We start from the raw sequence: 15504 nt of genomic DNA, 5'->3' as shown, positions 1-15504 counted from the left end.
ATTCCTGCTTAAAGGTAAAATATTCAGTAAGGTGTCTGCATTCATGATTGCCTCTTAGAAGAAATAATGTGCTTGGGTATAGAATCTTCAGGACCCATAAATATAAGACACACTGCAAAAGAAAATGTTTCCAGTGAATTTATCTTACATTTCTCTTTAACGTAGTTGTTTGATCTTTGCTCCTTTTCCTCCAATTCTATTACCCTTACAATCTCTATTACTCATTATTATCTTTTTCTCTTTATACTAAAATATAAGCTCATGAAATCAGGGACTTTGTCATCTTATCCACGTCTGATTATCTGCTCCTGGAAAAGTACCTAGCAAACAGTAGAAGAGTAATAAATATTTGTTGAATGAATGAGTCAATTTATTTAACTACCTCAGATTTACAGACTGCTGTAAAAACAACTTGTGTATTTGTCTCTCCTCCATAGATATATCAATAAATAATAATAATGTAAGAAGTTACAGCAGCTAACTTTTACTGAGTACTTACAATGTGTCAAGCACTATAAAAATAATCCCCTTCACTTAGTCTTTAAACAACCCTATGAAGTATATAATACTATTTCTATTTTACAAATGAGGAGATTTAAGTGAAGAGTTTAAGTAACTTGTCTGAAATCACAAAAGTTGTAAGCAATGGATAAGATTTTGACTCTCAGATCTTAAGCATTAGGCCATGCTGCCTAATGAAGAAAATAGCCATGTTTTATGTTTATTTCATAATAAAGGAATAGATACTTTAAATAGATTTAACATAAGAAATAGATACATTTTACTTATTTGGTTAAAAATAATGAAGGACTATTTCATACGGAAATAAGCTTGGTTTATATTATCATACACAAAAATAAAAAACAAACTTTATTTTTAACAAGTTAAGGTATATTAAAATATGTAATTATTCATCCTTCATTTTATTCACAAGAAAAAAGTAATTAAACCAGGGAAATACTTATTAAACTCTACCTGTCCTTTTTGCTTATTTTGATTCCTTGTTATTTTCCTTTTATAACAATAAAATGTGTTGTCAGCTAAAAATACTATAAGGACATACACAACAACAACGATCAGTTACCAACTTAAGCTTCCCAAAATTGTTTATTGTTTTCGTCAAAGCCCCCAATCTTTTTGTTAAGAAGGGCTATTTACTAGTTTTCTCGAAGCCTTGAGGGAAGGCTAATGGGGTTGATGACGAAACTACGAATGAAAGTACTCAGAGATAATAAAATTTCTAAGAAAATTTGGATGCACAGAGCCCTAAACTCCCTTCCCCATTAGCTGTCCTAGCATACCGTAGAAGGGAGGTTGACAAAAGCACTGGAGAAGGGGGATACAAACAACAGTAACCAGCACGGAAATTTGCTAGGTAGGGCTTCAATATTTACCAGGAGAGGTGTTTAAGAGCACAGGCTTGGAGTCAGACTGCCTGGCTGCACTGCTTACTAACAATGTGACCTGGGCAGTTTATACTTAACCTCTCCAAGCCTCAGATTTCTCATCTCTAAAATGGATAAAATAACAGTACTTACCTCATAACATTGTTGTGAGGATTAAATTAATCCATGTGAGTTAAGTGCTTAGAACACACTTGGAGCGTATTAAATGCTCAACACAAGTATCTATTGGTAGAGCTTGTACTCAGCAATTTTACCTCTAGGAATCTGTCCTACAGAAATAATTGGGCAAGTATGCAAAGATGTATGAATAACATGGCCTAATGAAACATCATTTGTAATGGCAAAATAATGGGAACACCTTAAGTGTCTAACAATAAGGAATTGATTAACTGTGGTTTGTTTCTTCAATTAAATACAATGCAGCATTTAACACTGATGCTACAAATTTATATTTACTGACCTGAAATACATTACAGTATAAGGATGAAAAAAAAAAAATGAAAAAAAGCAAGTTACAGAGAAATATTATAATATGGTTCCATTTTCACTTAAAAGGAGAGTATACAAATATCAAATATGTTATATACCTGAAATACATATAATCTTGTATACCAATTTTACCACAATTAAAAAAAAATTTAAAAAGAGAAATGTATATATTAGAAAATACAAATTATTCTGTATGTACCTGATTTTATTTATATAATTAGAAAAGTAAAAGGAGCAAAAAAAACCCATCTATAATTAAGTGATAATCAACAGGTCATTTTAATGCCTCTTAAGTTTTTAAAAACAAACAAATATTTTCAGAATTTAAAAAGCTTCTATATGATACCCTAGGGTCTTAACAGCTACAGAAGGAAAGATAGAAGCACTAGGGTTTAAGCAATAAAAGCATTATAATGTGCTTTGTTTAATCAGAGAAAATTAAATTAATCTTTTTTTTCACATGGGTTAATTAATGCTTTTAGGAGTAAAAGAGATAAACAGAACTAGCTCCTTAGGGCTACTAGGTAACAGGGCAATAAAGACCCCTTGATTTGCTTGTAATTCCCACTGGGAAAATGGCAATTATAATTATGTAAACAACTAATAAAGGGAAAATTAACAGAAGAGTTTGAAAGATAGAAGAAGAATAAATAGTAGCTTTACCTAAAAACTTCAGAAAATGCAGAGGTATTAAAAAGAACCCAATACAGGTATTTCAGGAACTTATTTTATTAGGAATTAATGGAAATCATCTATGATAACACTTAAAAGCAAATCAAATGACAGTATATTATTATTACCTCTATACTAAAATAACCTCTGTCCACATAATCACCAAGAAAAAGGTATCGTGTATTAGCAGGTGATCCTCCTACTTCAAAAAGTTTCATCAGATCAAAAAATTGGCCATGGATGTCACCACACACTGAAACAAGAAAATTATTACATATGAAAAAAAACCTCCGAAATAACAAATTTTACTTAAATTCTAATTTCTTTTACATAAGAGATAGTGTAAGTTCTATCAAGAGATGTCTGAGAAGGAACTCATCTATGAAGAGTCATGATTGGGATGATGTGTACCCAAGTGTTCATGTACTCAAGATCTAGAACAAGATATAACAAAAGTAATGAAATTTGTAACCAGTGACAAAATTTTCATCTAAATTTATAAAGCTCCTCTTTAGGAAACAAAGTATGTGTGTTTTAGGATGAGAAAATTATAATGGTAGCAGTAAAATCTCTACTCTAACTCAATACTTTCTGTTAACTTCTAAATGATCATCATCTTTGGTATCTGATATGACACTGAGGTATTTGCCTCTAATGACTGAAAGCAAAGTAAATAAGTATTTCTTGAATCAAACTGAATCATGGCCAACACAACTAATGAAACTTTCACAATAGCTTATTAGACTAACTTCTGGACTCAGATTATTTAGGATCATGTTTGTTCACTGAAAACAGGAAAGAATTAAAAAAAAAATTATCAAAAATAATTTGAAAATTCAAGATAATGCCCATGTAATTAATATTTATTTAGTAAATAATATGATTAAAGAGGAAACAGCTTTATATCCGGGCAACTAAATAATGATACAATAAAAATAACATCCCAAATATAAATATGTGTACCTGTAATTGGAGCCTCTACTTCTATCATGGTTTTCTCTCTCCGAAGGATGGCAGCACCCTCATTGATAATTCTAAGTGCAATTTCTTCATCTACCCGACCTTCTTTTACTAAGTGGTTCTTCAGAACATCAACCCTAGGTATCCCATCCATATCGAATACTTCTTCAGATGTTAAGCGATGTGTTGGGGGGAAAGGGACAGCTGCAATTTTTTCAAATTAAGAAAAAATAAATCACTATTAATATATTAATATAAAGCTAATCAATGGATCTAGGTAAATAAGAGTAAAAGCTGAAAAGCTGGTTTTTGTTTCTTCATTTATTGAATAGAAGTGTTAATTTTCAAAAAGCTCTTAAAAAAAGAGTAATTAAACTATACTTTTTATTAATCTGTATATAACATGTTCTTTGTTGAAAATTATTACAGAAATGAATTGTCTCACAAAATTGAAGTTCTTTCAGGATAACTAAAGCTTTTTTTCTTTAAGCCAAAACATTTTCTGGCAGAACTCTCAAAACATATCATACACTCTTCATCTTAAATGAAGTGCAATAAATATAACAATACCACATAAGCCTGAATAGAAAGAAATCCCAAATACAAGACGATTCATCGTGTTCCTAATAAGAATATAAAAAAACAATGTTTTCTGGCTAACTTGAATAGAAACTTTTAGGAATACAGATAAAACAGCCAAATGCTTAGTTATCAAATTTAAATTTAAATGCATTTATAGATTTCAAATAACAATAAATCATGATAATTTTGAAATACTGCTTTTTCTCCTACTTTCCTGTTTCACAAAACACTTTCATCCAAATTATTTATGCACATTTTTAACATCAGTATAAGCCTTATTATTAAAGTCACTTTTTGAGTCATCTAACACATTTTTCAAAAGCAAATCATCTTCACTTCCATTTAGTTTGAGAAAAAGGACTTTTTGAATATATGTAAAGGGTTATTACTACAAATTTATCCTAAGCCACAGTTTCTATTTGTCTAATTACTGAAATAGCTGGCCTTTTTTACTCCTGTAGTATATACTTAAAGTTTCCACAAGTAATCACCAACTGTACTGTTTTAAACTGATACTTGTTAAATGGAATAGAAAACCGGAAGGTCTATTTTTAATGGTTTCTAACACAATTTGAGGTCATATATCTAGGGAAAATTACTACATATCTATTAAATTTATTTGATTCCTTTTTTACTGAATCCAACAAGTGATCTCTTTATGTATTCAAAATCACTGAAGTCATTTTAGTCTCTCTGTTTTTCAAAATAAAGCAAGAAAGAAATTTATAATAAGTCTCATATTAGACTCAAATGTAAGGCAGCTCCTTCTTTTCTGAAATTGTTTTTAGAAAAACCTCACTTTATAGTCAGGCATACAGTAGATAGTATTTTTGATGTTTTAGGGTCTTCACTGTGATTATCAATTACTATACAGAAGGCTGGAAATGTATAGAAACAATTGCTTCTTCATATTTCAACTTAAACAAAGTAACTAAAAACAGGACTGGATTAGAATTATATCAATTACCTAAGGAAAAATGATAAATAATCATGTTCTCATATGACAAAAAAATTTTTCCAAGAACTCAATCCTTTAAAAGTGCGTACAAGGAAAAAAAAATTAGGAAGAATTCAATCCCTTGTATGTGAGATAAGAACTAAGGCATTGTCAACCATTTCTGAATGTTTGAAATCACCAATCCGTGCTTGCTTCAGCAGCACATATACTCAAATCACCAATCCCTCTTTCTTTCTTTTTTTGATACTTAATAAAACAAAACTTGAACTTGATTTTTTCTCTTCATTAGAATACATTTATTCCCATTTCTCTTTACAACATCTCAAACAAGGCATTAAATACATTTTGTTCCCCAAAATCTAGTATGTCTAGATTCTAATAAAATAAAAACGTCTGTTAAAGTATGTTTTTCTCCAACCAAAGATTAAACAAACCACTAAATATGATATAACCAAATTTGCCCCATCAGTAAATCAATTGTTTTTAAACTACAGAATTTACTAAATAAATCGAGTTAGTTTGGGGACATTAAAAAAACAAGTTCAAATATGTCGTAAATAGAAATTTCTGAGATTGAGATGGGATCATATTTTTCTCAATAGGCCAAGAGAATTTTTATCTCTACTCAGAAAAAGAGACACTGCATTTAAGACACTGCGACATTCCATTTAAGACACTGCATTCAACAACATAATTCCCCTAATAACTGAATTCTGTTCAAAATACAGGACTTCCTAAAAACCCATCCGTGGGACCACGCCCCACTCCTCCCCACTAAGCCAGTCACCAGTGGTACTGCATCTTTTCATGCATGTTGTTGAAGTCACACTGAGGTGCTGTCCTCTCTTTAACTAAGAGTCAAGATGTCTTTATCTGAAAAAAAAAAAAAGCATAAACTGCCTCCACGCCCATCAGTAAGGTAACTACAGACCCATGCTTTTCTACTTCTTTTTCAACTCAAAGTATTCTTTTACATTTTAAGACAAACTGGGATACCTTTTATGAATGGGTACAGGTTGAGGGGTGAAGAAATGTCACCAGAGATAAAAGTAGGTGAAAATCATAGGAGAGCAGTGCTGTTCTAACAACACAAAACTAAAATTGGAGAATAGAGAGTTTCAAAATAATATGTTTTAATATATCAGCAATTAAAAAAAATAAGAGGAAAAAGGCATGTGCTCTTTGGCAACTGGAGAAAGGAGCTGTAGTAGGTGATCTGACCTGGCAAAAGGAAACTGACCAAATAGAATTTGGCCTAACTGGAGGTTAATTATTGACCCTGTTGGTCAATGGAGGATTAATTTTTTTCAGCAAAAATTAATATTCTCAACTACTACTTTGTTTTGTAAATTCTAAGGCATTTTAAAGTATTTCCATCTATTTTCAGGCTTTTAAAAGGTTTTCCTTTTTATTTCTAATTCCTCTTCAGCCAATTATTCCTGCTTTTCTAGGTTTTTTTCCTATATATTTTTTTCTCCTTATTTTCAGACTTTTTTCCTACTCTTCTATATTTGTGATAGGGAAAACTAGAACATAAATATATATAAAATGTGATACAAATAGACAATAAAAGAAATGGCTAAAATGGAAGATTAGCTGGAGAGCTACAAAAATCACCTCCAATCACTTCGAATCACCAAGTTTCCAACATTAGAAAACTTGATTCATTTTGACCAAAGTATTTTGTTGAAAAATTTCCTTTAACCCAAATTTTGCCATGAAGGGCCTTTGTGTAGTCAATAACATCTACAAGATATTTTCATTCAGATTTAATGGATGGTGGCTGAAAAACAAGTCTTAGAAAAAGTTGTAATTTAGGAAGTTGGAAACATAAACCAGGAACACAGACTGATCAGAGATGTGGGAAGAGCATATATCTTACTTTTTCTGTGACTGGGTAAGGAATCCTGAGAAATCATGTTCCCCAATTCTAAATAAAGGCTATAAACTGTGGCCCCATGAGACCTCCAACAGCAACTGGGATTCAGCCTGTGCCAACTGAACAACTTTACTCCAAAGTATTCAGATGCCCATGCTTCTTATCATTGCCATTTATTGCAACAGTTGAAAATAAAATCCCTCTTGTCATCTATACTTCTGAAATTTTCTCTGTATTTCTTTTACTCACACCATGCCATCCTCTGGCTGTTCCCCCAATCCTTTTCACTGAAGCCTCCAGAATTTTCATTATTAAAAAAACCCCTCCCCCTAACCACCACATACACATTAGCTCTTCAGAGAATGCTGTCTTCATCTCTGTAGCTTAATTAAATCTTAGTCCCCCTGAAGGACAATACTTCTCACACATTTCTTTCAAGGAGGACACTGCTCATTTTTCCATACTCTACTACTTCGGCAGTGAAGGCTTCATTCAGTATTCTTTAGTTTTCCTTTACCACTTCCAACATCATCACTCCACTGAGGAAAAAAATGCCCCCTCCTTTGAAGTTCATGCCTTCTAGATCCTTTATCCTTGACCCTGCCATTTGTTAAACTTTAGTCCTCTCTCACATGAAACTCATGATATGTATGGCAGAAAAAGGAATGAAGAGTAAGGGACAGTTACTTGTTTGGGTTGTTTTTTAAGATCAGAGACCTAACTAAGTAGGTTTATCTGCCCAAAGGAAAAACCCAATGGAGAGTCAGAGGCAGAAGAAACAGAATTAGGGGCATGTGGGGAGTGGGAATCAGAGCACAGACAAAATGTTTAGTATCTGATGGGAGGAACACCTCTTCCCTGATATAGGAAGAAATGTAAAGGTGGATAGCCCTTACTTTGAAAAAGTAATCTACAATAAATATCTTCATTTTCTCTTTTTGTCTATTTCCCACAATCTGCATTTATCTGTCTTCTGCTTATTCTTCCACCTCATAAATCTATCCTCTCTTGGGTTCCTGAAATCACTCCCTGGTTTTCTTCTCTGGTCAACTCTGACTGACCTATTTCATGGACTTCTAGTTGCTGTCCTGATCCTTAAATGTCAGTGTGTGTCCTATGATTCTATCCTTGACCCTTCTATCGCACTACTCTAAATTAGTGATCTCATTCATAACCACATCTTCAACTAAAATCTATATTTTGAGGACTCTCAAAAAGATTGCTCAGTCCAGAACCTAACCCTAAACTCCAAATCCTTATTAAACTTATCTCCACTTGGATATCCCATAGGTATCTCAAACTTAATATATCCAAAATTTAATGTATCGCCTTTCCCTCTAAACTGTTACTGACACAGTAACCCATCAAGGAATTATCCTAGAAGTCTCTTCCTTCTTCACCCTACCTGACTAATAGGTCTTAAAGAATTCTCTGATATGTTTTGTCTCTTTGATCTTGAGAGTTTTTCTCCTAGAATTACCACAATCTTTTAAATTCTGCCCATGCTCCACAATACTCAGAATACTTTTTCTAAAATTTAACATTTTCCTGTTTCAAGACTGGCTTCATTATATAAAATCCTAATTCTTTATCTTAATATGGCATATGAAATCCTTTGTGATCTGACCCTTCCCTACATTTCCAACCCTCATCTTTTGCCTCTGCCTCACATTCCAGATACACTCTACACTATGAACGCTTTTTTTTTTTTCCCAAATCTCTGTACCTTGTATGCATTATTGTTTTGGAGTACATTATTCCAGTCTTTTTTTTCTTTAAATGTTTCTTTGGGAGAGGGACACCTACTCAATTAAAGATCTTTTACTTTTTACACTTATGCCATGAATTCATAAGGAATGGGTTTACAGCAGCTCAGCCTCCTTTCCATTGGTTCTCATAAAGTATGCTTCTCTGGGTGGAGCAGACCGGTGCTTCAGTTGAATCAGGGGCCTTTCTCATCGGCCTTTTTTTTTTTTTTTTTTTAATAATTTTCCTTCACACATTTCAGGAAGCTATCTTGGCTATCAAGAGTGCTTAATATGCTCAATACGTACATTAATTCTCTTGGAAAGAATCTTGCCCTTGTTTGTTTACAACGATGCCAACCACATGCTGGGTAACAATGTAGACCCTTCCAGTTTTGTCATGGTAACATTTGTGGGGCATTCCTTTTTGAAAAGTGCTCATTCCCTTGATGTCTACAATATCACATTTCTTGTAGAGTCACATGTATGTGGCTGGCAAAGGAACTACTCCATGTTTTCTGGAAGGCCTAGAGGATGCCTCTCCTATTTCCCTTTGTGTTGGTCATTTTGGTAATTTACTGCAAGATGGCAGTTTCCAGTTGAAAGCCACTATCCCCATCTTCTGCCTAACCTCTCCTTGTCCTTAAACCTCACTTCAGTGTTTCAATTCTTAAAAACTTTTCCTGATGTTCCCAGACTAGGTTAAGGGTGCCTCTTCCTTTGTGGTCCCATAGCATATGATACACACTTATATCATGGCACTTACTAATTGTACTATAACTATGTCTCCCACATAAGCTTATACGCTCCTTGAAGGGAGGGGGCTATGTCTTTCATTTCTACATACGTAGCGATTGGAATATAGGTACTAATAAATGTTTACTGAATTGATATATTATAGTTTCTAAAATACTTGTGGACCTTGACATTAATTTATAGCAGTAATATATTTATAGTACTCTATTTACAGTTTATAAAGTACTTTCACATATATAATCCTATATGATTCTTGGAGACATCTTGTGAATTTGGTAGGGCAGGTTTTATCCCCATTTCACAAATGAGATAACAGGTTCAGAGAACTTAAATGACTCTCTCAAGGTGTTTCAACTAGTAAAGGGTAGAGCCATAGTTAAAACTGAGGTCTTCAAAATGCTACTCCAGTACCACCTGTCTTATACCAACACAATGACATTGCTCTTTTAACTAAGAGTCCCAAAAGTCTCCTAATATGAAAAACAGTTGCCAGGGGTAGAAGCATGCATTGGCCACATACTCTAAGGAAAGATTCAATAAATCCTATAGCACTGTCTTCAAAATTTCAAGGTATCCTTTGGGTTCCTTTTAATTTGTCGTTGTTCTGTGAATACCTTTCCCTCAAAATTGTTTCTCCTTCCTGGCTCATTTTTGTTATGGTACCGCATACTGTCACTCGGACTTAAATTTTTGGTGTCATTGTTCTATTTCTGGACTCCAAGTCCAATGATTCTTCAAATTCTATTCATTTTCTTACAGCTCCATGCTACTATCAATGCTAGCTAGTTCAAGTTCTTACCACTCTGTGTACTAGAAAAATATAACTAAGCTCTACTTTTCCTCCCTCTTGATAGTACAAAGCACAGCTAGATTAACCCACTCAAAAATTTTGGGTAATTTCTTAAGGACGAAACAATAAAGGGGGGGAAAAAAGCCTGAAACTTATTTTCAAGGTCCTTCTCAATTTGACCATTCCCAGTCTTTTACATGCCATTCCAATCTTTGCCTCTATTACCGCTCAGTTTAATCAATCTCTAAAGCAAAATTAGCCTGCTTCCTTAAAAAGTTTTGCTCTTCCACCTGTTTCATTCTCACACCCAATCACTGATTCAATACATATCTACCTTCTAATATTACTTGTAATTTGTGTCATATCTGGTATCTCTCTTTCCTTTAATTCGTGCCTTGGTCGTTCTGCATTTGGACTGTACCATTAATCTTCTGACACCCTGATTTAAGCCTCTCCCCTTCTAATATTTTGTTCTACACAATACCACGTAAGCTTTCAAAACCAAGATTTTGGGTCACTGCTTTACTTTAAAATCTTCAATAATAATAATGGCAATGGCTACCATTGGTCGAGTACTTATCATGTATCACAGTGCCAGCCTAGGCACTGTGGTACACATTTTACATGGACTATCTTCATTAATCCTTCAAAAACCCCATAACAATATTACAGATTAGAAAATTAAGGGTTGGTGATATTAAGTATTCTGTACACTGTGAAAAGGCTATTAAGTATTAAAGTAGAGCTAGAATTCAAACCCAGTCAGCCTGACTCTAGAACCTGTGCTCATAATACAGAGGTTATACTGTTTATTAGCTTAAGTTTTAATACCTCAACGTGGTGTACAAAAGATCATTTCTAATTTCATCTCCTGCCACTACTTGCCAAGCACTTTATGCACTATTGTCATATTATTTCATGCTTTTTAAAAAACTCTATGCCTTTTGCTGTGAGAAATTCTACTCAGTCTTCAAGGCCCACCTGAAATCATAATCCTCCCAGTGATGCTTTCCAAGTAAGATAGTTAATTCCTTCTTTACAGCTCCAAAAGCACTTTGTACCTAATTCACTGTATTATTTATTCACAATAATGTCTCAACTAGATTGCCAGCACTTCAAAAGAATCTTACTTATCTAAGTCAATTCTGTATACCCAATGCCTAGTATAATGCCTGCTACAAAGCAGGTACTCAATAAATGTCGCACAAAGACGTGGTCTCAATCCTCTGCCTATTGATATCCTACCAATCCTTCAAGGCCTCCTTCCTCCTATGCAAACTCTTGCTAGACCACTCCTGTTTAGAGTCATCGCTACCTTCTTTGAACTCAAACTTGCTGCATCTGCCCCTTAGCTTGCAATTTTTAATTATACCCATCCTTAGAGTTTATATAACTTTTCAGGAGTACTTATTTCCCCAAAGACCAAGACTGCATTTTATCTTTTATATTGGTTGTTTTCCTACAATTTTTAGCATACAGCTGGCATTTAATAAATATTTGCTATTTGATTACTTTGAGGTTTCAATATAAATTTTATGTATCAAAGATGCCCAATCGGCTTCATCTTATTTCATTTCTGTGTATAAACATTTTTGTGATAAAATAAAGTCATATGATTGGCACCAAAACACACCTCATTTAATAAATCAAGGCTTTTTTCACCAAACTTTTCCTTACAACTCTTGCCAATTCATTCAATAGCTCTAGAACCTGGAGCTTTTGCCTCACTACTGAGCAGCTGTATTTCCTCCTTGGCATTTTCCTTCTAAGATGACTTGTTACCACAATGTTCCTTCTTTCTTTCTCTCTGTTACCACAGTGTTCTTTCTCTCTTTCTCTCTCTGTCTCTGTCTCTGTCTCTCTCTCTCTCTCTGTCTCTCACACACACATACACACACTCTGTTCCTTTGCTTTCTCTAGGACATATGGTACTGAAGATTTATTTTAGCATGCTGAATAGCTTAATGAGGGTGAAAAGGAAAAGAAAAATCATTTTTAAGACTTATCTTTTTAGATAGGTAAGTCTGCAAAATAGATTTTGCAAACTAAAATTAAAATTCAAGTTGGTTTAAAATATAATGAAACAGAATTAGCAAGAAGCACTGAAGAGCTACACCTGATCCCAAGACCTATGTGATTCATCTAAAACTCTGTAATGAAAAATAAGCAATCCTAAGAAAGCTAAGTTACTAGAAAACACTTTAGCCAAATGACCTGAACATAAATAAATCATAAGGCTACCCATTAGAACTATATCAGCTTTAAAAAAATAAAACACACACACACACTTCAGCATTTTGGTTTAATCTGAAATTGTGATAGTTTAAGAGATGAGGTTAATATAACCTAGGAAATAAAGAAAATATATTGAATCCAAAAAAGGGAGTCACATTGTGTGTGCTAAAATGAACATACAATACAGACATTGCAATCTAAGTGATAAAGGTGAATTTTTATATCAAGACTAACAGATGTAATAATCTCAAGGGACAGTCTAGTTTTACAAAAAGGGGCACATTTTTAAGTATCTAGAAAGAAAAAGAAGTATCTGGACAATTCAGGTCAAGCAAATGTTGGGCGGAAGAAGGAAAGCAACATATGTAAATCCAGGATTTTATACTTTAATTACCCGTACCAATTTTGCTTATGTGGTAGTAAGGCATTTGTGCAGATAGCTGTTTTTCCTAGTTTGTTTCTATTTTCTTATTTCCAACTTCTTATCTTAGCTAAAGAATAGAAAAATGCTTAACAGAAAATAGTTAAGAGGGCATACTATTTCACCTCAACCACTTGGGCTACAGCAACTTTAAAGAAGAATTTGACCAGAACCAGTAGCTGGAGTTGGCTCAGAGCTAAATTTAACTAACCAGAAAACCTAATCACCACTAATAAATTCAGTGAAGAGCTAAGCACATTTATACATGAGTATCTACAGTTTTCCAAAATCTCAAACTTCACATGAAATAAATTTTAGGCAACTGATATCAAACACAGAAAGACCTATGTCTCTTTCAAAACCTATGTGACCATAGGCATCCTGACTAGAAGTGTAAGAGCATAAAATTGAGAGACAAGAAGGAAAAGTTTCAGGGAATAAAAAAGACTACTTGCATTCAATGCTAACGATGGTCTCCATAATATTACTACTATGAAATGGTACAGCTGCAAAACTAGCACTAATTTGACTTTTTTAAAAATCCAAATTTTAACAAGTTAAACTTGAGTTGAACTGTGGTCATATATCCTGTTATCATACGTAACATTTTGGTACAATTATTGAATGAGAAAGAAGGAAGCCTGAAAATGAAATCTAAAAGTGGATTTCTGTATGAAAGGTGAAACTCCTGATAATTTCCAAGAAAGTCAGAGATGAGACTCCATGAGCAGTGCAAACTAGTTTGTTGCAAATCATCTCTATAAACATGTGATCCATATTGGCCATTCCAACTGGTTAACAGATTCCATAAAAAAATAAAAGTTGTCTTGATGAAGAACATACTACTGAATACATGAGATCTTATAACCATGAGCTTTATTTAACTGTAATTTTCTATACCAACAAGCTCCTTTCCTATTTTACCTAAATCAAATTACTTTTATTCCATACCAATCAAATATGACTTTTGGGTTCACAACTTACACCTAAGGAAGATGCCTTATGTTTGAAATCTTATTTTTACTGTATTAAAGCACTACAGGAAAAACATTACCATATATATGACAAGAAACAAGAAGATTCACAAGCATAAGGATAGCATAAACTCATTGTTCAGGAATGTGATTGGCTGTCCCATCTAATAAAGTGAAAAGTGCCCAGGAAAACGAACACATAATACAGTCAGAAAACAGCGGCTTCTCCTGTTCCAACCCTCACAAAACTCCAGGATTTCATGATAGGATGAATGCCTGAACTACCAATTTTTTTTTTTTTCTTTTTAAAAAGATTTCTTAGGACAAGGATTCCATCAACTCTTTATTCAGCTCATTCGAATGCCTGGCCCAGATGGATATACTACAAGTTTTAAAAAATTATTAAAGGAGGCTTAAATTGAAAAATTGACACAAAGAAAAAAAGTTTTCTCGTTTTCAATTATTTTAATGGAAACACATATGATCAGATTTTAAAAACTGGGCTTATGAGTGTTTAAACATTGTGCCAGCATATTTGAGAAGCTGAATGAAAAAAAGTATCTTCCAAAAATAAACATAATAACAAAAATTATTCTAAAATGATTTCAATTTCTTGACCAAGCTACATGGTAAAGAAAAATCACTCCAAATTGTTTTTCACCTCCACAGCAGTGTTTGAAGTTGATGAGCTCTCCCAGAGAGCATGGAAATCTTAACTCTCAATCGGCTCTCAATCTCAATTTCTCTATTTTAAATTAATCTGCTGACCTGTTGTGGGTAAACATCCATAAATTTTGTCCAGCTAAGTATTTAACTTTTTCTTCGGGGGGGGGGGGGGAAGGGGTTTTGAAGGGGAGGGGCAATCCCGTCTGGCTTTTGACCAAACAATATTGACGGTTTTCTAAGTAAATGCCTCTTCCTATCCACGAGGCTTTTTGTCTTTTATGCTGACTTTTCTCCTTCTGTTCTGCATTTAAAGCCAGAACCCCCAAATCTTGCCTCGTCCTTTCACCCTTGTACAATCCCTTATGGTTTCCCCCAATTTCCGCGCGGGGTGACACCTGAAGGCCAAGCACAAACCCCTGGGGCTGGCGCTAACTAGGCGCGAAGACCGCTGTCACTGGGGAGCAGGCGCGGGCCAAAGCCGAGGTGATCTGACTGCTCATCACCCGGCCCCGCGTGGTTGAAGGTCTCGGAGCCCCTCAGTCCAACCCGGCAAGACAGGCGTGCAGCTGTCGCGAAGCAGGAAGCTAATCGCGGCCTCTGGGCCGCTTTGACAGGCCGAGTAGGAAAACAGGCTCACTGCAGCTAGTAGCCTCACCCCTTCGGCTAGGAGACCTCGAGAGCAAAACCCCCGCCCCGGCCTGAAAGCAAGCGAGAGACCGCGGAGCCGCCGCCACCAACACAGCCCAACCCAGCAGGGGCCCGCCCAGGGGCCACTCCCCAAGGGAGGCAGCCAGTCACTCGTCCGCCCTTCCGGGCCCACTCCGGAGGGGACGGTCTCCTGCCCGCCCTCACACACCGTTCCTCAGGCCAGGCCCCCAGGGCTTCGTCCACCTCTCACCTTTGACGACGCGGTCAGCCCCGGGAGGGGGCGGCGGGGGCGGGGGTGGGGGCGGTACAGCCCGGGCCGGCTC

General features: G+C 35.0%; 1 protein-coding gene across 4 annotated transcripts in view; it reads right to left on the bottom strand.

The window, feature by feature from the left end:
* PPP3CB (protein phosphatase 3 catalytic subunit beta) overlaps positions 1-15504 on the bottom strand; it is a 43590-nt gene extending 28086 nt beyond the window's left edge. For all 4 annotated transcript variants that reach the window (XM_006915515.3, XM_015592260.2, XM_015592259.2 and 1 more), the window contains exons 1-4: positions 15432-15504; positions 3531-3731; positions 2696-2820; positions 1-112 (exon numbers count right to left, since the gene is read on the bottom strand). In XM_006915515.3, coding sequence (XP_006915577.1) covers positions 1-112; positions 2696-2820; positions 3531-3681 — 388 coding nt within the window. In that variant the 5' untranslated portion in view covers positions 3682-3731; positions 15432-15504. The remainder of the gene's footprint in view (positions 113-2695; positions 2821-3530; positions 3732-15431) is intronic.

This window comes from Pteropus alecto, unplaced genomic scaffold (genome assembly GCF_000325575.1).
Source record: "Pteropus alecto unplaced genomic scaffold, ASM32557v1 scaffold155, whole genome shotgun sequence".
Taxonomy (NCBI): domain Eukaryota; kingdom Metazoa; phylum Chordata; class Mammalia; order Chiroptera; family Pteropodidae; genus Pteropus; species Pteropus alecto.
This window is presented reverse-complemented; position numbering and strand designations above follow the sequence as displayed.